This window comes from Triturus cristatus, chromosome 1_2 (genome assembly GCF_964204655.1).
Source record: "Triturus cristatus chromosome 1_2, aTriCri1.1, whole genome shotgun sequence".
NCBI classification, from domain to species: domain Eukaryota; kingdom Metazoa; phylum Chordata; class Amphibia; order Caudata; family Salamandridae; genus Triturus; species Triturus cristatus.
The window spans coordinates 1,008,214,711-1,008,241,173 of NC_140580.1; the positions used below are offsets into that span (position 1 = coordinate 1,008,214,711).

The following is a 26,463-nucleotide window of genomic DNA, read 5'->3' on the forward strand; positions in this document are numbered from 1 at the left end:
TTAACACTTTGTCCACTTTTTAAAATATAGTGCAAACTCGACCCGAAGGTATTGGAGCCCTCTACATGAGCACCAGTTACAGTACACAAGGTCACACGGATTATTTATAGGAACAGGGAGTTTAAGTGATTTGCCTAGAATCACAGGATGTCGAGCCAACACCAAGACTCAAACCTGTTTCCCAGTCCCACAGCCGGCAGCTCTGACCATAACGCCATACCCTGGGTAGAGGGAGGGACGCACAAGCCACATGAAAGCTCGGCTTGTTATAGGCTCGAGGCTCCAACAAGACCTCGAGATGAGCTAGAGCCAGGATTCAGGCTCGAGCCTGGCTCGAGCTTTCAGTGGCTTGCACATCTCTAGCTAGGTATCAGTAATCTGTAACCAATTGCTTCTCTGAGCTGTGTAGCCAATAATCTGTCATTGATAATTTACCCAAGATTGGATTCAGTCACTGAATCAGTTCCCTCTACCCTGTTCTACACCTTAGAGCATTCCTCTCCTGGATCTCAGCCCTGCCGTCTGCCCCGGATCCCTCCCTCAATCTTGCAATGAATGATTTCTAACACATCTCTTGTTGCATCCATGGCACACAATGGATCCCCCCACCCGGCAGCATCACCAGTCCAGTCCAGGCTGGTCTTCGCGTCCCATTGATTTCCATTAGCTCTGCCTCTGAAGCAGCCCTATCAAAAATTCATGGAAATTGCCCCTAATGGTAGAAGGTACTAGCTGAGAGCGCTTCTCTGCCCTCCTCCCCTCTCAGGGGCCGTCTGCGGTCCGCTGGCTTCAGAGGGAGCTCTATCTTTCCTCTGCTGGCTGTCTCTGGCTTTAGGAAGCAAAGAGTCAGTGGGTGGACTTTTCGCTTAAGCATGATTAGCCTTCCAGAGGGTCCCTGGACCACTTCCTGCCTGGGGTTTGTGGGTAGGAGGGAGAGTGTGGTAGGTATCTTAGGTATGGCTTGCTCTTCAGATATGCCATGGTCCTGCCCATCCTTCCCAGGATCCAGCGACTGCTGGGATGGTATGCTGGATCAGGACACAAGGACTCTTCTAGGCGCACTGCTCATGCCTTCACTCTAGGCACCCAGCAGCCGCATATAATCTACAGCTGTAAGCGGAATCTTTCATCTTCAGCACAGACTCACTTCTGCTGCCCAGGTTCTCCTTTACATTGTACTGCTGCAGGTGCTACCTTAGGCTCTTCTGGGTAGGGGCTCGCGTGGTCATGGACTTACATAATTAGAGCAACTCATTCTCTCTTGTTTGTGGCGTCTCCTGGTCATCTTCTGGTGAGGCATCTGCTGGTTAAGTTGTATCTTGGCTAAGACTTCTCCTGGCCATGAGAGTTCCTTGTTGCGACGTCTTCTGGTGATGCATCCCTTCATTGTGGCATTTCCTGGTCGCAACATCTTCTGGTGAGGCATCTGCTGGTTAAGTTGTATCTTGGCTAAGACTTCTCCTGGCCATGAGAGTTCCTTGTTGCGACGTCTTCTGGTGATGCATCCCTTCATTGTGGCATTTCCTGGTCGCAACATCTTCTGGTGAGGCATCTGCTGGTTAAGTTGTATCTTGGCTAAGACTTCTCCTGGCCATGAGAGTTCCTAGTTGCGACGTCTTCTGGTGATGCATCCCTTCATTGTGGCATTTCCTGGTCGCAACATCTTTTGGTGAGGCATCTCCTGGCTAAGTTGTATCCTGGGTAAGGCTTCTACTGGCCGCGAGAGTTCCTTGTCATGATGTCTCCTGGTGATGCATCTCTTCATTGTGGCATCTCCTAGTTGTGGAATTTGTCGGCCAGGACAGCTCCTGGTTACGGCATCTCCAGGTTATGGAATCTACTGGTTGTAGCACCTCCAGGTCATGGCATTTGTTGGTCACGGCCCCTCCTGTCATGGCATCTTTGGTTCATACCATCTTATTTTTGAAGTTTTCATTATTTAACAGCACATAATTAAATGACTGGTCTAAGACAAATTGCCAGGTGAGAAGGAAGGGTTTATAATCTCCTTTTCTAGGAATAGGAGGGCTGATGCTCCTAGAAGCTGAGAAGTGTAACTCTTGGCTCCTTCATTCATGTAGCAGGACTATGCCCTGGTCGTTGAAAGGGAGGGCAAATCCACCCTCCATTAAAATGGGAACATGTCCTCTCCAGCATAAGGAAGGAGACAACAACTGCACGAACAGGACAGATATTTCTCAACAGAGAAAGGCATAAGGGCGAGAAATACTCTGCATGGGGAGGGGAAGGACCAATGCTTTCTAGCATAGAGAAGTGGCGGGCAGATACTCGCCAGCTGAAGACAGGCAGGACAGATACTCTCGAGCATAAAGAAGAGAGGGCACAGTTCAGCACAAGCAAACGAAATACAGATAGACTCCGGCATAAGAAAGGATAGAATAGATTCTCTCCAGCATGAGAAATGGGGGAGGGGGGGAATCACTCTTGCTTCATGTAGGCGTGGGGGACACTCTCATTTTGCAGGAAATTGGAGAGGATCGATGCTTTCTTATGTAAGGTGGGGGGGACAGATGCTCTCCAGCACACAAAAGCGAAAGGCATATATTCTCCAGCATAAGAAAGGGAGGACACATTTTCTTCAACTTAAGGAATGGGAGCACTGATACACTCAAGCATAGGACAGGACAGATACACCCAGGCATAAGGGAGCAGAGGACAGATACACCAAAGCATAAGGAAGGAGAGGACAGATACACTCAAGCATAAAGGAGGGAAGGACAGATACACCCAATCATAAGGAAGGCGAGGACAGATACCCCCAAGCATAAAAAAAGAGAAGACAGATACTCCCCAGCATAAGGAAGGGGAGGACAGATACACTCAAGCATAAGGAAGGAGAGGACAGATATTCTCAAGCATAATGAAAGCGAGGACAGATACACCCAAGCATAAGGAAGGGGAAGACAGATACACCCAAGCATAATGGAGGGGAGGACAGATACACTCAAGCATAAGGAAGGAGAGGACAGATACATTCAGGCTCCATAAAGAGGATGGAGGATACTATGTTGCTCTAGGAAGAAGAGGGCAGCTGCGCTCCTGCTCCAGAAAGGGAAGGATGTACGCTGTCCTTCTCCAGGAATTAGAAGACAGATGCTCTCCTGCCCAATAAGAAAAGGGCAGATACTCTCCTGCCCCAGAAAGAAGGGTGAAGACGATCTGCTACTCCAGAAAGAAAAGGACAGTCACTCCTGCTTCAGGAAGAAAGGGGCAGACACTCTCCTGCTCCAGCAGGAAGAGGGCACATACTCTCCTGCTCTAGGAAGAAGAGGGTAGATACTCCCCTGCTCCAGGAGGAAGAGGGCTCATGCTGTATGAAGCAGGGGGTGACTGCTGTCTTACTTCAGGAGAGAGAGGACTCAGCCTTCCAGCTCCATAAAGGGGAGGGTGGATACTCTCCGGCTCCAGGAGGAAGAGGGCGGATACTCTCCAGCCGCATGAAGCAGAAAATGAATGCTCTCCTGCTCCAGGAGGAAGAGGGCGGAAACTCTCCTGCTGCATGAAACAGAGGGTGAATGCTCTCCTGCTCCAGGAGGAAGAGAGTGGATACTCTCCTGCTGCATGAAGCAGAGGGCGAATGCTCTCCTGCTCCAGGAAGAGTAGGGTGGATACTCTCCTGCTGCATGAAGCAGAGGGTGGATACTCCCCTGCTGCATGAAGCAGAGGGTGAATGCTCTCCTGCTCCAGGAGGAGTAGGGTGGATACTCTCCTGCTGCATGAAGCAGAGGGTGGATACTCTCCTGCTGCATGAAGCAGAGGGTGAATGCGCTCCTGCTCCAGGAGGAAGAGGGTGGATATTCTCCTGCTGCATGAAGCAGAGGGTGAATGCTCTCCTGCTCCAGGAGGAGGAGGGCAGATACTCTCCTGCTGCATGAAGCAGAGGGTGGATGCTCTCCTGCTCCAGGAGGAAGAGGGTGGATACTCTCCTGCTGCATGAAGCAGAGGGTGGACACTCTCTGGCTCCAGGAGGAGGAGGGCAGATACTCTCCTGCTGCATGAAGCAGAGGGTGGATGTTCTCCTGCTCCAGGACTAAGAGGACGGATACTCTCCTGCTGCATGAAGCAGAGGGTGGATACTCTCCTGCTCCAGGAGGAAGAGGGCAGATACTCTCCTGCTGCATGAAGCAGAGGGTGGACACTCTCTGGCTCCAGGAGGAGGAGGGCAGATACTCTCCTGCTGCATGAAGCAGAGGGCGGATACTCTCCTGCTGCATGAAGCAGAGGGTGAATGCTCTCCTGCTCCAGGAGGAAGAGGGTGGATACTCTCCTGCTGAATGAAGCAGAGGGTGAATGTGCTCCTGCTCCAGGAGGAAGAGGGCGGATATTCTCCTGCTGCATAAAGCAGAGGGTGAATGCTCTCCTGCTCCAGGAGGAAGAGGGCGGATACTCTCCTGCTGCATGATGCAGAGGGTGGATGTTCTCCTACTCCGGGGGGAAGAGGGCGGATACTCTCCTACTGCATGAAGCAGAGGGTGAATGCACACCTGCTCCAGGAGGAAGAGAGTAGATACTCTCCTGCTGCATGAAGCAGAAGGCGAATGCTCTCCTGCTCCAGGAGGAAGAGGGCGGATACTCTCCTGCTGCATGATGCAGAGGGTGGATGTTCTCCTACTCCGGGGGGAAGAGGGCGGATACTCTCCTGCTGCATGATGCAGAGGGTGGATGTTCTCCTGCTCCAGGAGGAAGAGAGTAGATACTCTCCTGCTGCATGAAGCAGAGGGCGAATGCTCTCCAGCTCCAGGAGGAAGAGGGTGGATACTCTCCTGCTGCATGAAGCAGAAGGTGGATACTCTCCTGCTGCATGAAGCAGAGGGTGAATGCTCTCCTGCTCCAGGAGGAAGAGAGCGGATACTCTCCTGCTGCATGAAGCAGAGGGTGAATGCTCTCCTGCTCCAGGAGGAAGAGGGCGGAGACTCTACTGCTGCATGAAGCAGAGGGTGGATGTTCTCCTGCTCCAGGAGGAAGAGGGCGGATACTCTCCTACTGCATGAACCAGAGGTTGAATGCGCCCCTGCTCCAGGAGGAAGAGAGTGGATACTCTCCTGCTGCATGAAGCAGAGGGTGAATACTCTCCTGCTGCATGAAGCAGAGGGTGGATGTTCTCCTGCTGCATGAAGCAGAGGACAGAGACTCTCCTGCTGAATGAAGCAGAGGGTGAATGCTCTCCTGCACCATTAGGAAGAGGGTGGATACTCTCCTGCTGCATGAAGCAGAGGGTGGATGCTCTCCTGCTGCATGAAGCAGAGGGCTGAGACTCTCCTGCTGCATGAAGCAGAGGGTGAATGCTCTCCTGCTGCATGAAGCAGAGGGCAGAGACTCTCCTGCTGCATGAAGCAGAGGGCAGAGACTCTCCTGGTGCATGAAGCAAAGGGCAGAGACTCTCCTGCTGCATGAGGCAGAGGGTAAATACTCTCCTGCACCATTGGGAAGAGGATGGTACTCTCCTGCTGCATGAAGCAGAGGTTGTATGCTCTTCTGCTCCAGGAGGAAGAGGGCGGATACTATCCTGCTGTATGAAGGAGAGGGCAGATGCTCTCCCGCTGCACGAAGCAGAGGGTGGATGCTCTCCTGCTCAATGAGTGGGGGGCGGATACTCTCAGGTGCTATGGAGCAGAGGGTGGATGCCCTCAGGCGCTATGGAGCAGAGGGTGGATGCTCTCAGTCGCTATGGAGCAGAGGGTGGATGCCCTCAGGCGCTATGGAGCAGAGGGTGGATGCTCTCAGGCGCCATGGAGCAGAGGGTGGATGCCCTTTTGCTGCAGGGTGGGAGAGGGCAGATACCCCCAGCTCCAGCAAGTAGAGTAACACACACCCCGACCCTCCGTGGCTCAGGGTAGGTAAGGCTGCTTTTCTTTCCCTCTGGGTGCGGAGGGAAGGGTCTTTCATGGGAGAGGGTACCCATGGGATGGGTAATACTCCTCTGATGCAGTAGGAAGAGTAACAGAATGAAACCCAGACTCTCCTCTGCTCAGGGTAGCTAATGCTACTTCTCTCTGTCTCTGGATGGGAAGGGTTGGGTATGTAGGGGTGCCTAGGGAGGGGCTGATACTTCTCTGCTTTCAGCTGATGCCCCAGGATCTGTTCTGTCTAGGGTTGATAAGCATGGCACTCTCCAGCTCTGGGGGGGGGGGGGGGGGGGGATGGGTATGTAGGGGTGCCTAGAGAGGGGCTAATACTTCTCTGCTTCCAGCTGATGCTCCAGGATCTGTTCTGTCCGGGGTAGATAAGGATGTCACTCTCAAGCTCTGGGTGGGAAGGGCTGAAACTCTCTTCGCAAGACAAAGTCCACTGAGGCCGTGCCCGGTCCAGAGATGGCTGTGGGGAGAGTTCTTCATTGGGGGCGGGTGGCATTATACTTGGACACATGGGGCTAGACAGGTGTCTAGGGGGTGCTGGAGAGCCACCAACCCAGGGCTCCGTCAAGCCCTGAGCAAATGTTCAAACCAATCAACTTGCACCTCCACAGTTCTGGAGTCCGGAAACCAGATAGAATATTTTAATCAGAGTCCTTAAGTGTAAATCTGGTTCTCATAATTTTTTGTGCCCTGATGTACGAAGCCATTTAGCATTTCTTAACGGGCCGAATCACTATTTCGGCTCATCAAGAGATGCTAAATGGCCTTTTCACATGCACAAAGTGCCAAAACCGGTCACAATTTGCGGTTTACACTTGGTAGAAATTGCAAATTTTGTAACCACGGTTTAGGAATCACAAATAGGGATTACCTACTTGTGATTCCTAAAGCACATGTATGTAGCATTTCCTAAATGCGAATCGGGCATTTAGGCAATGCTATTACCATCGACTGTGACATGAAACGCACATATGCCCCTAGGCAATATGTGCATGTATATGTGCACTAGGAAATTTCGGGTGCCTCCAGGAGGGCCTTTAAGCCCAGAGGCACCCTTGGTTTGTATTTCTTAAATTGCGATTTCCTATTAGGAAATCACAATTTAGGAAATGCAAACCATTTCCAATTGTGCCCATAGGCGGGAATGCAATGGCATTTCCTATTTGCGATTCATCGCTATTAGGGAATTGCAAATTTAGTACCGATTCTTTTGCATTTCTTAAATGGCAATTCCTACAGAATCGCTATTTAAGAAATGCAAACGGGAAGCTTTGCACATCTGGGCCTTGGTTCTGAAATTTTTATTTCAGTTTTCCAGTTCTATATAATGTTGTTTTTAGGCCTGTTGTAAAAACAAGTTGTGTTTGTACTCATGTTCTTTCATAAGTTTTTTCAAGTTTTTGTATGCACCAGCAAAGGCATACACCTGGGAATTGTAGATCAATATTGAATAAATATTGGATGCTTCTGCTTGTGAAGAGCCGTATACAAAATGCAGGTGCAACACTTGCCTGCAGCTTCTCTTCATGTCATGATTTAATCCTGAGAATGACCGATTTTAATCCTCTTCTTCCTCTTTCTTCTAGAATTCTGGCCACTGCTGGGGCTGACTTTGACCTTCGGACCCTGAGGGCAGTCCGAGTTCTCCGCCCACTGAAGCTGGTCTCTGGAATCCCAAGTGAGTACTCATCCCCAGGCCCTCTGAACATTGACTCTTCTATGGTGGTGGGATCTGAGAGAGGATGCAATGAAGGGTAATGGGCTCAATTTCCACCATTTGAGGAGGGGAAGCAGGCATTTTAGAGGAGTAGTCCTATTAAAGGTTGCCTAAGCCTCTTGCAGGATCGGCGGGTGCCTGGCTGCCAATGCGCAGGTTTCGTGATATGAGGATGAGTTGAGGGGTTTTGTCGCACTATGTCATCGAGGTATAGAGAGGAGTAATGTTAGATTCAGGCCCGCACAAGCAGAGCAGGCTTCGAGGCACCCGTTTAAGGTGAGGATCGTAGGCAGATTCAGTGTTCCTTCCTCCTTCCCCCTAGCATGTGTTCCTGTTTGTCCACAGGCTTCCACGATGCACGTCTGCCCATCCAACCTCTACCGAGCCTTTATCATCATGGGCTAACGCGTTCAACTTCTAGGACGGCTGAAGGGCAAAAGTCAGCACTGGTTAGATGGTTACAGGGCTCTGAGTTGCAAACCAAACTTCAAAGATAGTTCAAGGCTTTGTGTTGGCCAGATCAAAATGGTCATGATGTGTATAAGAAATAAGATGCTGCATCTTTATTTTATTTTTATTTTTAGTTGGAGATCTACCTTGATGCATTCACAGTAATAGCAAACACGTGTTTCGGTCCTCTGGGCTTTTTTAAGGCTTATAAATTATAGGCTATTGTTTCAGTTAACTCATACTTTTCTAGTGATATTCCAAATTCAAAATAATCCGTGGCTGGTCTCCTGCTTGCAGTATGATAGCGAAGTGTGTGGGCTGAGTAGCCTTTAGTTCTAGGTTAACTAAGGCTAGCCGATTACTTTAAAGCCAGGTATTATGTTTAGGGATGGTACCCATGTTTCGACACCGCCAGTGTGTGTGGTGTAGATCCATGCATCTAGACGCCAATACACAGATACCATTCGGCAGATAATTAGTGAACTTTAATAAATAAAGGCTGTTAAACCTGCACATGGGATTCTGATCATGCCAGCAACAGAACTATTAGCCCTAACAGCTGCAGTTTATTTTGCATTTGGAATATGATAAGGAATGTAGGTATTACTCACAAAAATAGCAATTGAACCTGCATTACCGCTGTAGTGTGCAAAGGAAGTGAGGTGGCCAGGGCTCCATGGATGCCCGGGTCTGGTGGCACACACCGCGTATGGTATGTGAGGATTTGACACGAAGATAGATGCAGCGTGCAAATTGTAGATATTGATTAAAGTGTCTGTGACACTGTGGGACTGGCTCCCAGCGGACCTCAGAGGGATCAATAAGTGATGTGATCTGTCCTGGTCGGTTGCTCCAGACAACATATTCATGGGCTGGAATGTCTAGAAGAGCTTTTTGTGGCTGATGATTACTAGTGGCGCTATAGTGTCAATATGGGGCGCATCGTCTATCGCCACCCCCGCCACAAGTCCAGATGATCAAACAGGGACTCGAGAGGCTGGATTCATAAAAAGAGACATGCCATTAAAAATACAATATATATATATTTAAAATATCCGACACCATACTTTATCAGAGCTTTGGGAGTCAGAGAGGAGGTCCAATGAACAAACAGATACATAAGGACAAAGGCTTAGTTGGTTTGCAGAATTCATTTTTTGGTATAGTGTTAGCAAGACCCTTTGATTTCACTATAATTATATGCATAATATGTTTACTGATAGAGGCTTTCAAGCAGCCCGCTTTATCCAGTCTGTGTTCAGGTGTAATTCAAATTTTCGTCTGCACGCTTCAGCATACAGCATGGGGCAATGGATTATCAGACTTCAGCCATTGGCTAACTTCACTGTGAGAGATTGCATTCTGCTCTTTCACAAGAAGCGCATCCTTACACAAAGTGGTTCCCTTGGGTTGCAAGGCCTTCTATAGCAATTTGTGTTTTTTTAGATAAAATAAAAAGTGTTGCTACCCAATGTTTTTTTTTAGATCAGGGAGGGCCTGATGGCTTCCGCAAAATTAAAGTTTTGCAAAAACAACAAGCTTTGTCCTTCCTTGTTAAATGCAGGCGGATGTTTTTTATGTGTTTTAATACATTGTCACATACGCCTGCTGTGTCTCCACACTTTTTTCAATTCCTGATTTCTTCCTTTCATTTATATATGTATTATTTGTATAGCAAAAACCTAGGCAAAGGGCAGTGGGTATTGTACAGGGTCAAAGGCATACATGCTGTCACCAAGCGATAGGAGAGGTAGCTGGGATCAGGGAGTGGACTGTGACTGCATTTAGATGTAGTCTTTAAAGGAGTGCGCCTTTTAACTTTTTCCTAAATTGGAGCAGCGTTGGGGATGTTGTTTCAGATCCTGGGTGCACAGATGGAAAAGGCCTGCTGCTATGTTTTTTTTTTTTTACACTTCTCAGTTTCCAGTCTGACAGCATCCTGGCTGCAGGTGTGCTGAGAGCCACCAGAGATGCTGAGTTGTCTGTATGATGTTTTTTTAAATGGGTCTTTATTGGTATTTATGGATATTATGGAAATTAGTATGGAATATAAGTGGAATTTGCAGTGATCCACTGCTACGTATATAGGTATACATTCCTGTTGTACAGATGTTGGTTGCATTTTCACAATGTAGCAACATACATGTATAGCCATTCACCAAAAGTAAACAAACAATGATAACAAAACTTAACCCGTTAACCGCGGTGTAAATTCCGCCACGGTGCGGGTGATTTATTGTACGGGCGGGGCCGCGTCGGCCAACGGTCGTGCACAGCACTACCAAGGTAGTGCTCGCGACGGCCGTTGGCCGACACGTGCACGTGAGGGGTTAAAGCGTTCACCTTTCTCACCTCATCGCCAGTGTGTAGACTCATATAAGGTCCTCTCCCAGTAAGGTTAAGATGAGATGAAGCTTAAATTAAGCAGCGGTGCTGGTCGTGATGGCTTTGTAAATGAGGCAGCTGGTTTTGTAGATGGTGTGGGATGGCAAAAAGAGCCAATGAAGTTTAATTAGGACGTGGATGGGGAATGTGATCATATTTCTTTAGGCCTTGGATAAGACATTCTGCAGAGTGTAGGGTGCCATGAAGTGGCCAGTGTGGAGTCTGGAAAGCCATGGAGGAGGACATTACCATCACCCAGGTGTGAGAGTATGAACAGCAATTATGAAGTCACTTTCTTGAAGAAACAACTTCACTTTCTTTAGAGAAGAGAGCTGGCAGTAGGCTGTGGTTGTTTCTTTGGCAAAGTGTTCCTTGAGGGTGACATTGGTGTCCAGGGTGAATCTACGTAACTTTGCATCCAGTGAAAATTTCGGTTCAAGGCAGAGCCAGACTGGGAACCCAGAGCAGCCCTAGCAGCTTTTTTTCAGACCAGCACCCATATGGTGCATAGCGAGCACAGCGAGCGAGCCAGACTACTACAGGGGAGAGTTTGGAGGGCGGGGCTCTCCTCCCATAGAAAATGTGGAAAAAATGGCAAACATCGTGCATTCTACAACACTTTTTTATTACATATTCAAACATCGGTGTCTTCCGAGGGTGAAGACACCTAATTTGATGAACTTGCCTCCATTTTGTCACCCTTTGTCCTCCAGTTCCCCTTGTTTCCCTCAGAACTCTCCTCTCCTGTGCATCAACCACCTCCACCAAAACATCAAATCGCCTGAAAGATGAATAATAAAATTTAAATATATAGGGATGGGAGGAAGACATGCTACAGCTGGATGCGAAGGTCAGCAGAAGTGCTCTAGATCCACTCCACTGCTTGTTTGAAGTCATTGCTTGGAGAAGAACTTCATTGTTAGGGGAAGCGCTTGGTTGGTGGGCAAGACGTACTGATTTGAAAGGGCTAGAATTCTGTGCATGGCTACAGAAAGATGAGTCGGGTTAGGGAGGGATTTCTAGAGTGGTGCAGATCTCAACAGGATGCTGTGGAGAATTTGAGAAGATCTGTAAAATGAAAACTGAATTGGCTACTTCACAAGAGTGGAATTGTTCTACTCTACTCCAAAACAAGGGGTATTCTGGAGTGTTACCGAATTACAAATACTTTTGTGCATTCAAAAGGCACCCTTCAAAGAATATGTGGCATTAAGAGCCCATAATTCATGATATGGAAAGACATTCGCATCTTGTCATAAATTATGGAATTTCCTCATTATCACACTGTCACATACGGAAAACACTGATCTCCTCTAGTAAACGCTCAGAAATAGCTGTTTTAACTACACGTCTCCACTGAAGTTCATGTGAATTGTCCAAAAGGTAGTAAGTAAATCTCAAAGTTGATTTTATTTTCACCAGTATATCAGAATTTTCTGTAATCATAAAATAAACCTCAAATGAGTGTATAAACCTGGCATTAAATGAATATTTTCTTTTTAGATGGGTGTGAGTGTGTCTGGCTGAATATGAGTATAAGGAACAACAAATGAGTGTCGATATGGGTAAATGATATGAAAAAATGTGAATTTAAATGGGTCAATTAGGAAGTGTAAGATGAATGGACTTCGGTGGATGTATGGATTGATGAATTAATGAGTGTTGATACATGGACACTTCGGTTTGTGGAAGGAAGAAAAACTGAATGCAAGAAAGGATGACTGAAAGTGTGGGTAATGGATTGTGCGAATGGACGCTGAATAACTGAATGGATGAAAGAATGATGGGCTGAATGAATGGAGCAATGAGTGTGAGAATGGGCAGATAATGACGTGTTGAGGTGAAAGAGAGATTTATCAATCACTGTTGGATGAGTGAGGATGGCTAAATGATTTGTGGATGCCTGGATCAATGAGGATGTATTGGAGCATGCAAATGTGGGAATCTTTCAAAATGGACCTGGCACCCTTTTACTGAGCCTATGTTCTGATTCCCTGAGTTTTTGTGACATTTGTGTTAATCTGGTGTTAAAGTGATGAAAAATAACAGCACCGTCTTCTGGACTTGTTTCTTTAAGCGTGCTCTAGTGTAAAACCTCTCACACCTATGAGAAGGCCCTAGTGTGAAAGACCAAGAAACCTCGTCCGCCCAAAATGTTAGAGCATCCCTATATTGTCATTCACTATTGTCACAATTTATGTATGTTACAAGATTTATAGAGCGCATGGATACCCCCAATATGGGGCTTCCCAGCACTAGGCCTAAAGCACACAACTGCAGCTAACAGCACCCCAAGAAAAGAGGGGAGGAAGCTAGATTGAGAAAAGCCAAGTTTTTAGGGATTTCCTAAACAGAAGATGGTTTTGAGTGTTAATGATAGAGAGGGGAATATACTTCAAATACACAAAATACCTGTAAAAATCTATACATCTAAACACATTTTCATTTATTAAGACAAAATTTAATTATCACAATTCAATTGGATGTAATTCTTTTAGTTACAATTATTCGTATTTTATGCAAATCAAATTACAAAATACAGACTACAATTTCATCTGTCTCCCCATATTGCATACAGCCATCCCCTTCTAAAAAAAACCGAATTCATTCATACATCACACATCTCCATTTCCTCTATACCATAACAGTTTTTCTAGACAATTGTACATCATCTGAGTCCAACAAGAACTGCATTTTGGTTTTCCAATTGACAAAAGCATCATATCCTCATCAAGATCATATGTATTAACTATTTTGTCCAAATGTAGATGTTGATATCTTCTCTCTCTGTTAATAACCAAGTACATCATAGTATTGTGTTTTACAATTCACTAGTCCTCTGTATATATTCTTATAGACCTGTTTTGACTATAGTTGATGTCCTCTGCTGATTTTATAATAATTTCCGTCTTGTGCTTCGGTGTCACCTAGCAAACGCCATACACGTTCCTCAGGGCACAAAAAGGCCAATATGTAATCCAGAGGGTGGCTAGGACAGTGTTTAAAAATTACCTACAAGGACAATAGACCAAAATAAACATAGAAATATATATATCTACAATACTTCAACATCATAAGCTCCCATAACCACTTATATATCAGAAAATGTACAGCATTACGTTACAGCCTTTTTTTGGCTGCATAATTTAGTCAACCCGCCAACATAATTTTGTCCTCGATTGCTGCATTATACCAGTGGCCCCAAAGCAAGTAGCACATGTTAAAAGTGTTTGTGCATGAAGCAGAGAGGCTGTGAAGTTTGTGAACTTAGTTTGGTGTGCATGCAAATCCTGCATTGCTGAACCCTGATGAGTTGCACTACTATTGCTGCAACAAGGCCAATGGAGGTACCAATAGGTAAGGTGGACTGGCCTCAAAGGTCCTGTGACCTCAGTGACTGAGTCAGTGTTGCTCTAGGGTGTGCTACTTCGTAGGCCTGCCCGCAAGACTGGAGGTAAACTTCAGCTTGGATTAAGATTCTATATTAACTCACACTTGCCTCAGCGAGGCTCCACCTGCTGGTGCTAAAATACCAGGGCTTTTAAGGTCTAGCGGGGCCTTCTAAGGTCAAGCATGGAATTGTGCTCCCTCAGGAGAGTGGGCTGGTGGGCTGGTCATGAAGGCTGAACCTGATTCCCCAGTTCCAAATTCGGAAGCTCAGGCCATAGTGCCACATCCTCTCCTCCACTAAACACTATACTGCCCTACTGAGAGAAACTCACACTGCCTTCAGCTACAACCCTATTGTGTCCCGATATAATCACCTGGGTGCAACTCAATTCAAATTGTGGACTAGACAAGATTAATATGATGCCTGATAATATAAATTAACAACATCCTGAAAAAAAGTAAACACTCATAGGGAATGCAAGATTAAGAAAAGTATGTGAAATGTAAGAAGGAACAACATGGTTACCGCTTTTACACTCATTAGTCAGAAATCAATTAGTGTTTTTACCTGAAGAGTTAAGGACATGACTACAGAGCCCGAAAGGGACCAGTTTCAATGTCCATTGCTTATAACCTTACAAAACGTAAGCAGTATGATTTAGAAAGACCACATCCCTGAACGCAGAGCCGCAGTACACATTTTACATACTAAAATAAGGAAAACAGCTAATAAGAATCACATTACATGTTTTCCACTCTACGCATCAACCAGGTATTGCAGAACCTCCAGGAATGGTGCACTCCCCCACCTGGGGAAAACAATGTTGTTCAAAGAAAGGCGTGAAATTGAAAGTAGAGCTTCACTAGCAAAGTCTGTAAAGTGGCTCTAATGTGTGTGGTTGTGAATAAAACCAATCTGGCCACAAATGTTGTCATTTTGTGTATTTATGACAATTTATTAGCATTCTTTACTTGGTCAGTTGGTTTGTTATGTCCTGTCTTTTTCATGTGCGTGAGCGTGAGTGTAAGAGCTCTGTTTGAATGAAGGTATGGAGCTGTGGGGTAGATTACTTACAACAACAATGAAGAATGTTTTTGACTCATAGGGGCAATTGTCACTTTTTTCTATGTAGGAATTGTATTGCTTGTTCACGTTCATTGACATACATTGAAATGTGTATATATTTTTTGCGTGACAAATAAGTAAAATAAATTGATCATATATGTTTTAATAGTATGAAATTATATCCAATATCTGATTATTCGTAATGTAGACATCCTTAACTGCACATTCTCTTTAGCTCCCTACGGATGAGGAGATACAGATCCCTACTAGATGGTTGCGATATTCCGGCATAACGAAGAAATGATTTTCAGGCAGCTGGATTTGCTTTTTTGATTATGTAGTTACTTTCCCCTGAATCCCTGCCTGGGCATCAGTCCAGGGGACCCCCTTAGTGTGATTTATTTAAGTACTTGACAGTGAAAGGGCCATAAACAGTGTACATTGCCCAAGATCACCATATGTTAGGCTGACGCTGAAACTGAAATGCGGATTTGTTTTTGTTCCTAAAAAGGCAGTTTCACAAATTAAATGGACTCACCAAAGAAGAGGAATTTTGAAAACAATGTGCAAATGTTTTGTGCAGCTGAAGAACGAGATACCTTTTGAGATGGTTGTGTCTAAAATAAAATAAAAAAAGAAAGGGCACAAGTAGGCTCCATGGAGAAAGTATGTGGTACGCTGCATTCCTCTTTCCTATAAACGCTCTCACTTTGAAGTCAGTTGAAAGCAAAATAAACACCAGGCTCCCACAAAAACACAGCTTGACATTTGACCTCTGTCTTTGAATGCCCAGCAAATGTGATGAGATGAGAACAAGATTTAAAGGCCTATTAACTACAGAAAATGAGTTTGTGAAGAATATTGTAGACACTGCTTTAGCATGAAGAGGTACGAATTCAAGCTGCACAGCCTAAAAGCAAAGAAAGGCAGCAAATGGAAAGGCAAAATCATGAGTTACAAGCCACAAAGCCAATAGCAAGCCACAGGCGGAGTACAGTCCCTGGTCAACTTTCTTAAAGTCCCCAAGATGTCTTTCAGAAAGCCAGACAGCTGAGCTGTTTGGTAGGCGGCAACTTAAAAAGAGCATGTGCGATTGCTGTCCATCTCCACTTCACCATGAAAAAGCACATTGCTAAGACTTTAGGGTTAAAACAAGATTGCGTCCCCATCTCCCAGTTTCATCCTGACTTTTAAACTATATTACGACAGTAGTACTTAACATTGTTCATGCTTCAAACAATGTTCCCACGCTGGCGAAACCCTTGTTTACCTGACATGACTCCTCCGTTATGTATATAATTGCGTCTTAGATGGGACACCTAACTTGCAATGCCTGCAACTGGCAGGTTTTCTTCAGCTGTCGCAACTGGCTGCTGTCCAGCAGTAACATGTTCTCATGTTTTCTGTGGGGAGTTGCTAATCGTTGTTTCTCCAATGACACAAGCTAACTTGGACACCTCCAGCCGATCTCTGTATGGCCAAGAGTTAGTAGCCTGTTTGGAAACAAACTTATGGCGAGGAACACACAACACAGTCATGTGTAACACCTTAGTGCGACTCCTAAATACCCCGCCTCTCTTTACAGCAGGCAATTCGTTTGTACTTTAATGTAAGGCTGCACTTCTTGTGTGAGGTCTACCATCCGATGCTTGTGTGGGGTCTACCAAGTTTTCACTGGGCCTGGCTGCTGCACAGTTCATTCTCTGCCATCTCGACCACGTAAACATTGCAGATCATTGCTGTTTGCCTTTTATTTCCCTGACGACTGACGTCATAGATATCAAAGACGGACAACAGCGCTTAATTCAGCCTACTCGCACTCAGTGTGTATGGACCAGTAGGTGCCCTACACTGCACTGGTGCCAATACCCCCAGTGCTGGTAACTGGTCCAGTTTAAAGTACGTGGTGGTCTGCAAAACCAGCCCCCAGTCACAAAATTGGACCCATTCCCTACAGCCTCCTGGGGAAATAACCAGTGCCTAGTACTGCCAGTCCTGGCCTGGTTTGAAGCCGTCACAGTTCATGTCATAGAGCAAGGTTTATACTGTCCCTTGCTTTTTGTTCTGGACAAATACCAGGAATTCTGTCTTGGTGCGATGGAGCTTCAGGTAAGTGCTGGACATCCAGGTCTGGATGAAGTGCAGACAATGCTTGAGACACTGGTTGTCTGGGGTGGAAGAGACCTTCAAATAGAGTTGTGAATCGTCAGTAATTTGTTTAATATTGATTCTGTTTCCTGTGAGCAGAGTTGGATTCTGCTCCATGTATATGTTGAAGATGATTTTGTCTAGAGTCCTGGGGAACTCTGTAGTTGTTAGAGATCGTTTGAGAGCTGGAGGTGCCCATGAATTACCCGATTTTGTTTAGAAAGAAGGAGAGCCAGTGAAGGACATTGCCAGTGAATGCCATTTGAGACTCCACAAAATGGATGCGGGTGAGTTGGTCAGCTGTGTTGAAGGCAACCAAGAGGTCAAGCAATATCAGAAAGCAGAGATCATCTGCATCTGTGATCAAGAGGGTGTCATCTATGAGGTATAAGAATGTAGGCTCTGTGCTGCTACATGATCTGAAGCCAGATTAGAAGTCATGCAGGAGATGGTTAGCATTGATGTGAGTGTAGGCTGCTTTTTCAATGATCTTGCCAATCATGGATAGGTGAGTGATAAGACCATAGTTAATGAGGTCGCTCAGGGTCTATTGTAGGGTCTTTTAGGAGTTGGAGGATCTGGTCTGCCTTGAGAGCTTCTGTAAAGATGCATTTAGTGAGAGAGGCATTGCAAATCGTGAGAAGGGTGAGAGAGCTTCCCCGTAAAGGTTTGGTGAAAGACAAGGTTAAGACATCATCTTCAGGGAAAAGTGGCTCTGAGTGAGTTGAGCACTTCGGGGAGATCTGCAGGAGATAGGGATTTGAAGGCTGACAACTGAGGGAGTTTGCAAGAAGGGATGGGTGTTAGATGAGAAGGACGCTTGATGTTGTCAATGTGCTGTTGAAGCTTCTGTATTTTTTCACAAAAGTAGAGGTGGTTGGCATTGAACTTGTCTGTGAAGTGTGGAATCAAAGGGTCAGAAAAGGGGTGGTGCAGTACTTGATTGCCTTGAAGAACATTCTGCTTCTGGTGGCAGCTTCATTGGTGGTGCTGGTGTAATACTTTCCTTTGGCTGACCTGATGATCTGTCTGCATGGTGCTTAGAGGGACTTTATCATGATGAGGTCATTGGGAGTTCTGTCTTTCTTCCCTTTTCATTCCTGTCTGCGAATGGAGCGTTTATTGCCTGCAAATTCTTTAAAGATACAATGTGCTGCAGGTTAGACCTGTACTTGCATGCTTGTAGTTGGAGCATGGATGCTCACATAGTTTTCCTCCCAAAACGTGGAAGTAATTTACAAGGGTGTTGGCATCAAATGTGGAGCTGGCAGGCGAGCGATGAGTTCCAGCATTAGGTTGTCGATGGAGAAGTCTTTGAAGGATCAGAAGGTTTGGTATTCTCTGTTCAGTTGACCGCAGTTTCTTGGTAGAACACCGAGCAGGGAGATAGCGATGGCAAGGTAAAGTACATCTTGTGGTTTCAAGTAGGTGGAATACATGTGTACTGTATACAGTAAAATACTGACTCTGTAGTGTGAAAATGCAGTTCACAGTTTAATATAAGTCCCTAGTGAAACTGGCTGTTGGTCAATTACTGATGGATTTCAGCTTTCCCATAACGAACTCCAGCATACCAGCAAATGCAGACAGACCATAGTACATCTTTTGTTTTAGCTAATGAAGATGAATTTCCACAGTGCAAAGTTCAGACGGAAGACAGATGAAAAGCTAATTCTCCCTTATTTTGTTTAAACAACAGCGGTAATTTCGTTCAGTGGCCTGTCATTTACATTGTCGTTTGGCCCTGGTGGCAAGGATTGTGATGTTGCAGCTCAGCTGTAATATGTAATTACAGTCAGGGCTTAATTTGTGTAAAAATAAGTGAAGGGATAAATTGTTTATTAGGAACCCACCATAATGACTGGGCTGCCGACTACCAAGGCTACTTAGTTTTGATTCCATCTCATGCCTCTTTCATGTACCACCCTGCACTTCTTGTCTTTATCTCACTCTTGTGTTTTTTTTTTTATCCTTTCTTTCTCCCTTCGTCAATATTTTGCCTTTCTCCCTTTTGCTCTGGGTCAAAGTCTAATGATGACAAATAAGTCCCTGTCCCCACAGATGAGTGCCACAGTCCACCACCGCCACCAACCAGCACAAATTTCGCACTGATTACAGTAGAGTGACAATGCCATTTCGTATTATGTGTGAGTGGTAAGGTCACAAATAAACTTTAATAAAGAAATTAGACAATGCTTATACAATTTTTGAAGCTCTAATGTATTATTGCTCATACAATTATTGACGCTCCCATGTATAGCTGTACTGTATTTGTATTGTCATCAATTGTATAGAGCTCCCAGAGCCTTCCGGGTTTCTGGTGAGTTTTTCACAGCAATGCTCTTTGTCACTCACACACAGTTGCTATTTGTAGTTTTTAGGTCTCGCCTAGCGGCGCAGCGCATGCGTAGCTCGCCTTGGCGAGATCTATTGTTGTCGGTTTCTTGGCCGAAGGGGGACAGGATATGTGCACGCGCGTACAGAGGACTGGCGATGTGCACACGTATGGCTCGCGCGTTCAGCACAATGCGTGCATGGTGCGCTTTCACTTTCCCTCACTCACCGTTCTGGAAGCTCTGGTTGTGCACGCGCTCAGTCTGTCTCTCAGAGGTTCGCCGTGGACTTGGTGGGCGGCATTCTCGCGCAGGGCAGGACGCGAGAGTAGATAAGTGTGCACAGTACCTTTTCTGAATCTGATGGTTAAAATGGCTAGTAACTTTTATGAATTGTTGCTACATTTGAGTGTTACTATGTATCACGTATTTATCCTCCAACACCCAGTAAACGGTGGCATTTTGATTTTCTCATTTATTAGAGATATAAGAATCTTTTTTCGTGCTGAATCAGTTTCTTTCCTTGTGCTACTTATCAGGCATTCTATGTTGCCTAACGTATTCAATGCATTTTCTTAGCAATCCCTTGAATGTGGTCTCTTTTGTACTGCATATCGTTTGCTTCCCCAACATTCAGGGATTTCTCAAAAAAAGCATTGGCTGTGCATACTGCTTTAAGTACACAAATGTTTCATTTATTACTAATCACTGTGCGGCTACATTCATAGTTTTTACGAAGGAGTAACCATATACCACAGACGAGTACGAGATGGAAGGCACTTGTTTTGATTGAGGGAACGCTTCGTATAGAATCCTTAGTTCATTTCGTTCTGAATGCTGCACAGTCAGTTCTGATGTCTTATTTTTTCTTCATATCAAAGGACCACATTTCCTTGTTATTTAGCCAGTACCAAATTTGCCTTCACCCGAAACACTAACAAGCATTTGTAATGCAATAGGTCTCGCATTTGCGAGAGTTTAAGCTATTAGCATTGCAAATGACAACACCTTTTATTTGTTTTAAAAACCAAAACAAAACATTTACAATGTGAATAGCTCAAACTTGCTTAAATGCGAGACCTATTGCATTGCAAATGCTTGTTTGTTTGGGAATCTGATGAATGGCCCCCTTGGAGGCAGAAAGATACAACAGATAATCTTAGATCCCTCGTTGCTTACCTCCTGCATGGTGGAACTACGACATTGAGTGGGAGGCGGACATAATGGTGTGATGTAAAATAGGCACATCACTTTCTTGCGATAATTGCACATTTTCTTTTTAAAACCTTGAGAGTAATTTTTAATTTGAACTCCCACTCTCCAGAGTCTCTTTTTTAATAATGTGAGCAGAATTGTTTCTCTTCGTAAATCACATACTTCAGTTATCTTAAGTACGTACGCTTCGAAATTTTGATTATATAGGGTTTCAATGATAGCTTTTCTGCTTCGATGTAGTGGGAGGCTATTACCAGGGCACCCACTTTCAGTGGCAAGACAACTATAACATGCAGACTTTTAGATTTGCCAGGAAGGAGTTTATTTCGGGTAGATTAGTCCAATACACATTAATTCAATACACATTACATTATATTACCAATATCCATCAATGTGTATCGCTGCAGCTGGTGTGGAACGCACACTTATGCCCTGTTTGTAAGAATCATAGATCTATTCAGAACCACACTCAAACCCACGAGATCAAATCTGTGCAATTGTGAAATTATGCTCACCTTTGTGACAACATATCCAATGGGATCCAAGATGAAATAGCTCTAATCATGTGTAGTATCAAGGAGGATACGACGAGATTAGCGTGAAAACAAACTACCATTTGTAGCACACCCGATATCTTCTTGAAGCTGTACCATTGGCACATACCTACTGACACGATGAACAACCATTTACAAATCCAATCATTGTGACTTTAGATAGTATTTCAATCTATTCAGAGGATTGTATGACAGTGTATTGAGGCTGTTATTAATGAATATATATAAAAAAAAAATTGCACCCAATGCAATGTCTGCCACTACATCGTCATATTAGGCATATTATTTCAGTTTGTACCTCTGCAGATGTTTACTTTGCAATATAGTGGTTGAGTTAATGCAGCAGGTGTGATATTACTGCCATGCAATGTATTCACAGCATTTTAAGAGTGTACCCTTCAGGGTAGTTATATAGTAGAAGGAAGGAAGATTGTTCAGTTTTGCAATGCGTGTAAATAGTGCCTCATAGTTATTGGATATGCTCTGCACTGTTGGAAGGCTTGCAGGTAAGATAACAATATTATTAGTATTTCCTAATGGAAGATGGCGTGGGTTTAAACCCCCAGACAGAGGCACAAAAATCACTAAGTAAAATGAAAATGTCTTAGGCACTCAGATCCTCTTTAATGCGGGAAACATCCATTACTACGCGGGCATTGCATCGCAATGCTTTTACATCGCGGGTAATACAACGCAAGTCGTTAAAACGACTTGCGCTGGATGGCGCTCTAACCTTAGGAATAGTATGATTTACTATTCCAACACCTTCCCTACTGTACGTAGACGGGTGTTGAAATAGTAAATCATACTATTCCTAAGTCCAGTGCCCTCCAACAGAAGTCGCTGTAATAACTTGCGTTGTAAAAACTGCGATGTAACGTTCCGCGATCATTTTGATTACATTGTAATGTCACATATTCTTTCATGCGGGAGGGTAATGAGGAATTGGTTAATCCTAAGGGGCGTGATCAACACAGTTCCCTAAAAAGAAAGACGTCTGCCGCAGAATGTGTAAATGGAGAGTGTGCCCTATTTATATTTAAGAGTGGTTTGCATTCTTTGTTTCTGTTACTCCTGATGAACAAGGACTCTAAACCTCAATCAAGCACTCCCTCATCACACCTCTAACAGTTTTATATTGCCTGTCCGAAGGCAGTACCGTCCAGTCTGAAAATATCTTCTGTTCGTCCCTGGAAGCAAAGAGAATCCTGGAGTCCATCTGAGATACTATTATTACAATGTCCACCTCCCACCCAGCTCTATCTCCCTCATAGGTGGCACTATGTCTCAGTCAAACAGTGCCTGCGAGGCCCCATCCTGGGAAGCTTCGAGACGACTTCATGGGAACTCTATATTAAATTAGTTTAGCCCCAGTCAACTTTTCTCATCAGTAGTTTTGGGCAGTCTGGACTTGTTTCTTGAGCTACAGCTCTGCTAACTACCTTCCTCGCCAGTCAGAGTCCAACTCTCTACTGATGTCTTCACCATTCTACAGTGATAGCACGCTCACTCACGAATATTTATTGTTCGTACTTAAGTAACCACAGTTGCAGTCTCCCTCTAATATTACCAACCTCCATACCCTCTTGCTGCTGGATTCTCACCTTCATTAGAGTGTACAGTGTGATCTGTAAAATAGCCAAGCACAAGGAAGGTCTTCCCTATGGACCTTTTGTATAAATTGGCCCATATAATACCCATCACAACCCCTTTATATATAAGCATTTATCCACAGATATGGTGGGGGGGCTCTCTGGAGAGAGGGTGTTTGAGCCATGACCAAAATCTAGTGAATCCTTCAATTCATTATCTAACCTAACTCTATTAAAGACCTTCTCTGCGTCCTGTAACCTGGGTCTAACACGGCCTTCGCTTTATCCTGTAGCTTACCTCAAACATGACCTTCTTTCAGTTACCTAGCTCAAATACAGTCTTCTCTTTATCCTGTAATCTAGCACTAACATGGCCTTTTTTCATCCTTTAACCAGGCTTTAATATGGCCTTCTCTTTGTTTTGTATCTTAGCTCTAATATGGCCTTCCTTTCATCCTGTAGCTAACCTCAAACATGACCTTTTCGTTTATCAGCTACCTAGCTCAAATACAATCTTCTCTTCATCCTTTAACCTAGCTTTATTATGGCTTTCTCTTTGTTGTGTTTCCTAACACAAATATAGCATTATCTTCATCATGTAACCTAGCTCTAACATGGCCTGTTCTTCTTTCAGTAGCCTATGTCTAATACAACCTTCTCTTCATCTTGTAATCTAGCTCTAATGTTGTCTTCTAACCAAGGTCTAATATGGCCTTCTCTTTATCCTATAATCCAGCTTTAGTGCTGCCTTTTCTACTATCAGTAACATAGTTCTAATATGTCTTCTTTCTGAAACTATAGCCTAACTTTAATATAGTCTTTTTTTCAATCTATGACCTAGCCTTAGTAGAATCCCTTCATCGTCCATCTATGTGGGTTGTGTAGATTCAGCTTCCCACCCTTTGCTATAGCCTTAGTAGAGATTCCATCAAAGCCACAGTTCTAGCCTTATTAGTGGTTGATGTTCACACTCCAACCTTGCCTCAGTAGAGGCGGCCACCCCTCAAGAGGTTAATTTGTAAAAAACATAGGGGCTCTTGTCAGGAGGCAGCTTGCACCAGCCCATTTCACCTGTATTGCCGTCTAAAATAGAGCCAACTACTAACCATGAAGTGAGGAGAGGATGTGGCATAATGGCTAGAGCTGCTGCCTTCGAAGCTGGGAAACCATGTTCGAGTCTCGACATCGGGTCAGTATCCTGTGATTCAGGGCAAACACTTAATCTCCCTGTGTCTACCAAAAACGAGTGTGTCCTTAACTGGTGCTCATGAAACTATATGGCTGGTGTTAATGATTAAGTGCCATTGCTAAATACCAGAAACCACTGGCTCAAATTAAGCACTGCCCCCCACTATCTGATCTAGACTTCGTAAAAAGATGTACCCTTCAACCAGTAATATTAGTGTTTAGCCTTCAGTCTTCATCTTGTGGCTGGCATCAAAACTACTTCTCAAAAAGCTTGTCTTTTGTCAGAGTGAAATGGTGCTTTCATATATGCAGCCTAATACTGTACTTCATGCTCTTTTAGACAGACTGCACACTAGTCTCAGGAGTCTTAATTTTCTCAGGTCCACGTGAACAAATCTAATCCTGTCCAGGTAATTTTCTCCTCCATTCTGAAACGGTAGTCCTTATTTATTAAGCATAAAGAGAACTTTAAATTCCAAAATGCAGAGCAAAAACATAGATTGGATGAGCTATGCACACCTGGACCTGGAGAATTTGAGCATTATGTGGTATTTTCTCTGAAAAAGAACTTCGAAGCAGTACTGGTGTACATCTGGAACAACAATTTTGATATTGATGACTGTGGACCATATTCCATTCTAGCTTAGAATTTCCTCTCTAAAGCTCTGGGGGAGACTCAAATAGCATCACTCATTTCTAAAAAGAAAGCAGCCAGAACAATAGGGCAAGAATTGACTAAAATCTGTCTGAACCGATCTACATTCTGTAATGAGAGATGTTCTCTCATTTTGCATTGATGTACTAACACACACAATAACCCCTAGCACGGCTAAGATAGTGCAGGGGGTCAAACATTGTTTTGCAATGATGTATGGTCAGTCCGAAAGTTTACAAATGGAAGCCTCCACAATGTGATGCAGATGTATTCTTGATTGGGTAAGTACCATGATTTCCACGGAGTCCTCCGTTACAAGTTGGGCAGGATGGTATCCTCTAGGGAGGATTCCACCTTGTATGATTCCGAGTGATCTGGTGTTCCTACTGGAGGTGGGTGGAATTCACCGAGTTTCACTCCGCAGAATTCTGTGGAGTTACATAAATACTCTGTGAGGTTATGCGTAGTTCTGCGAGTGGGCAGAATTTGGCATGTTGCAATGCTTGTGCTGATTTTTAATGCTGGGAGCTTGTTCCGCGCTGTTAAATGAGCGCAAACGGCACCACGCGGCATGCCAGAGGGCGCTGCTTCTTTCTGCCGCTCGAGTTGATTTTCTGATCAAGCGGCAGCATTCTCAAGGCGAACCGCGCACATTGAGAGATCTCACCAGGAGGTGTTGTTGCGCCCATAAATAGCGCTAGGGGTTGCAAATTCTTGCTCGTGTTCCCCAACTTAACGTTGGCGAGCTGCGCACAAGAAAAAACTCCACCACATGGAGGTTGATGGAGTTTTGCTGGAACTCTGCATTCCAAGCGGAACATGGGGTGGGCAAAACTCTGTGAACTCTGCCGGCGGAGCTGAATTATTCGCCCACCCCTAGTTCTGACAGCCAGATTTAATAGGTGCTAAAATATCAATAAGGTTTTACCTAGTGCATTTCCCCAGCTGGTAAAACTACACTCAGATATGTTCACATATTCCACTAGGTCACAGCTGGTGGACACCATAAGTAGAACCGGTCCTGGACTTGGGAATCGGCATTAGGTATAGGTCCTGGTTTACCTGGGTTTTTATGTTTTTTCCATTCTTGGATATCTTACTATACTTCCCAGATACAAGGACGGAGAGATCAGCTGGGATCATTCATTTAATCCCTTTTATCACTCCCCAGAATTCCGGGAAATACATAACGAGGCTCCGAGTTGAGCATTATTAATAGTACAATGCTGTGAATTTGTAGTCTGGATCACAAAATTATAATTTGTGGTATTGTCAGTCTTAGGAAAGTATCTCAAGGCCATTTATGCTTCCAAAAGCCCCCTCATATTGCGGCATCCTGCTATATTTTGAGGTTTTTCTCTTTTTCACTAACAAGGACTGAAACATGCAGTTCTGCCAATATTCTCCCTTGTTTTGTTATAATTAGTTCTTGGCCAAGCAGCTCAGATCATGGTACCTGTGGTTTCAACAGACATTAGAACATGGGGCAGGAAACATCTAACACAGACATGTTTTGCTTCTATGTGCTGGACATGATCATCGTCTTGGACAAAGAGTCTGCTGTACAGACCCGAAGTTTATGTTTCCGTGCATGAAAACTACTCTTACAGAAAACTCTTCTGTTTTGTTAGTTGCAGAGTAGACTGAAAATAATTTGTCGGTGACTTATTGTTTCCCAAACTTTGAGACTACCCTGGATGCTCATTGATAACTTGTGTGGGTATCTTTAATGCAACTGTATATCTAGAACAGGCTTCAACGAGTAGCTCGCGAGCTAGTGGTAGCTCTCCAGATACCTGTAAGTGGCTCTACGGTCTGCAGCCCAGACTAATATATTAGATTATTTCGCTTGCTTGAATTAATATATGTATACCAAAACTGAAAATCAAATATT

The 26,463-nt window shown here is 44.6% G+C and overlaps 1 protein-coding gene across 1 annotated transcript in view; it reads left to right on the forward strand.

The window, feature by feature from the left end:
* Positions 1-26,463, forward strand: part of CACNA1B (calcium voltage-gated channel subunit alpha1 B) — a 1,044,174-nt gene that overhangs the window by 413,696 nt on the left and 604,015 nt on the right. Inside the window, exon 4 of the mRNA XM_085611669.1 lies at positions 7,463-7,554. Within this exon, the coding sequence (XP_085467795.1) occupies positions 7,463-7,554 (92 nt within the window). The remainder of the gene's footprint in view (positions 1-7,462; positions 7,555-26,463) is intronic.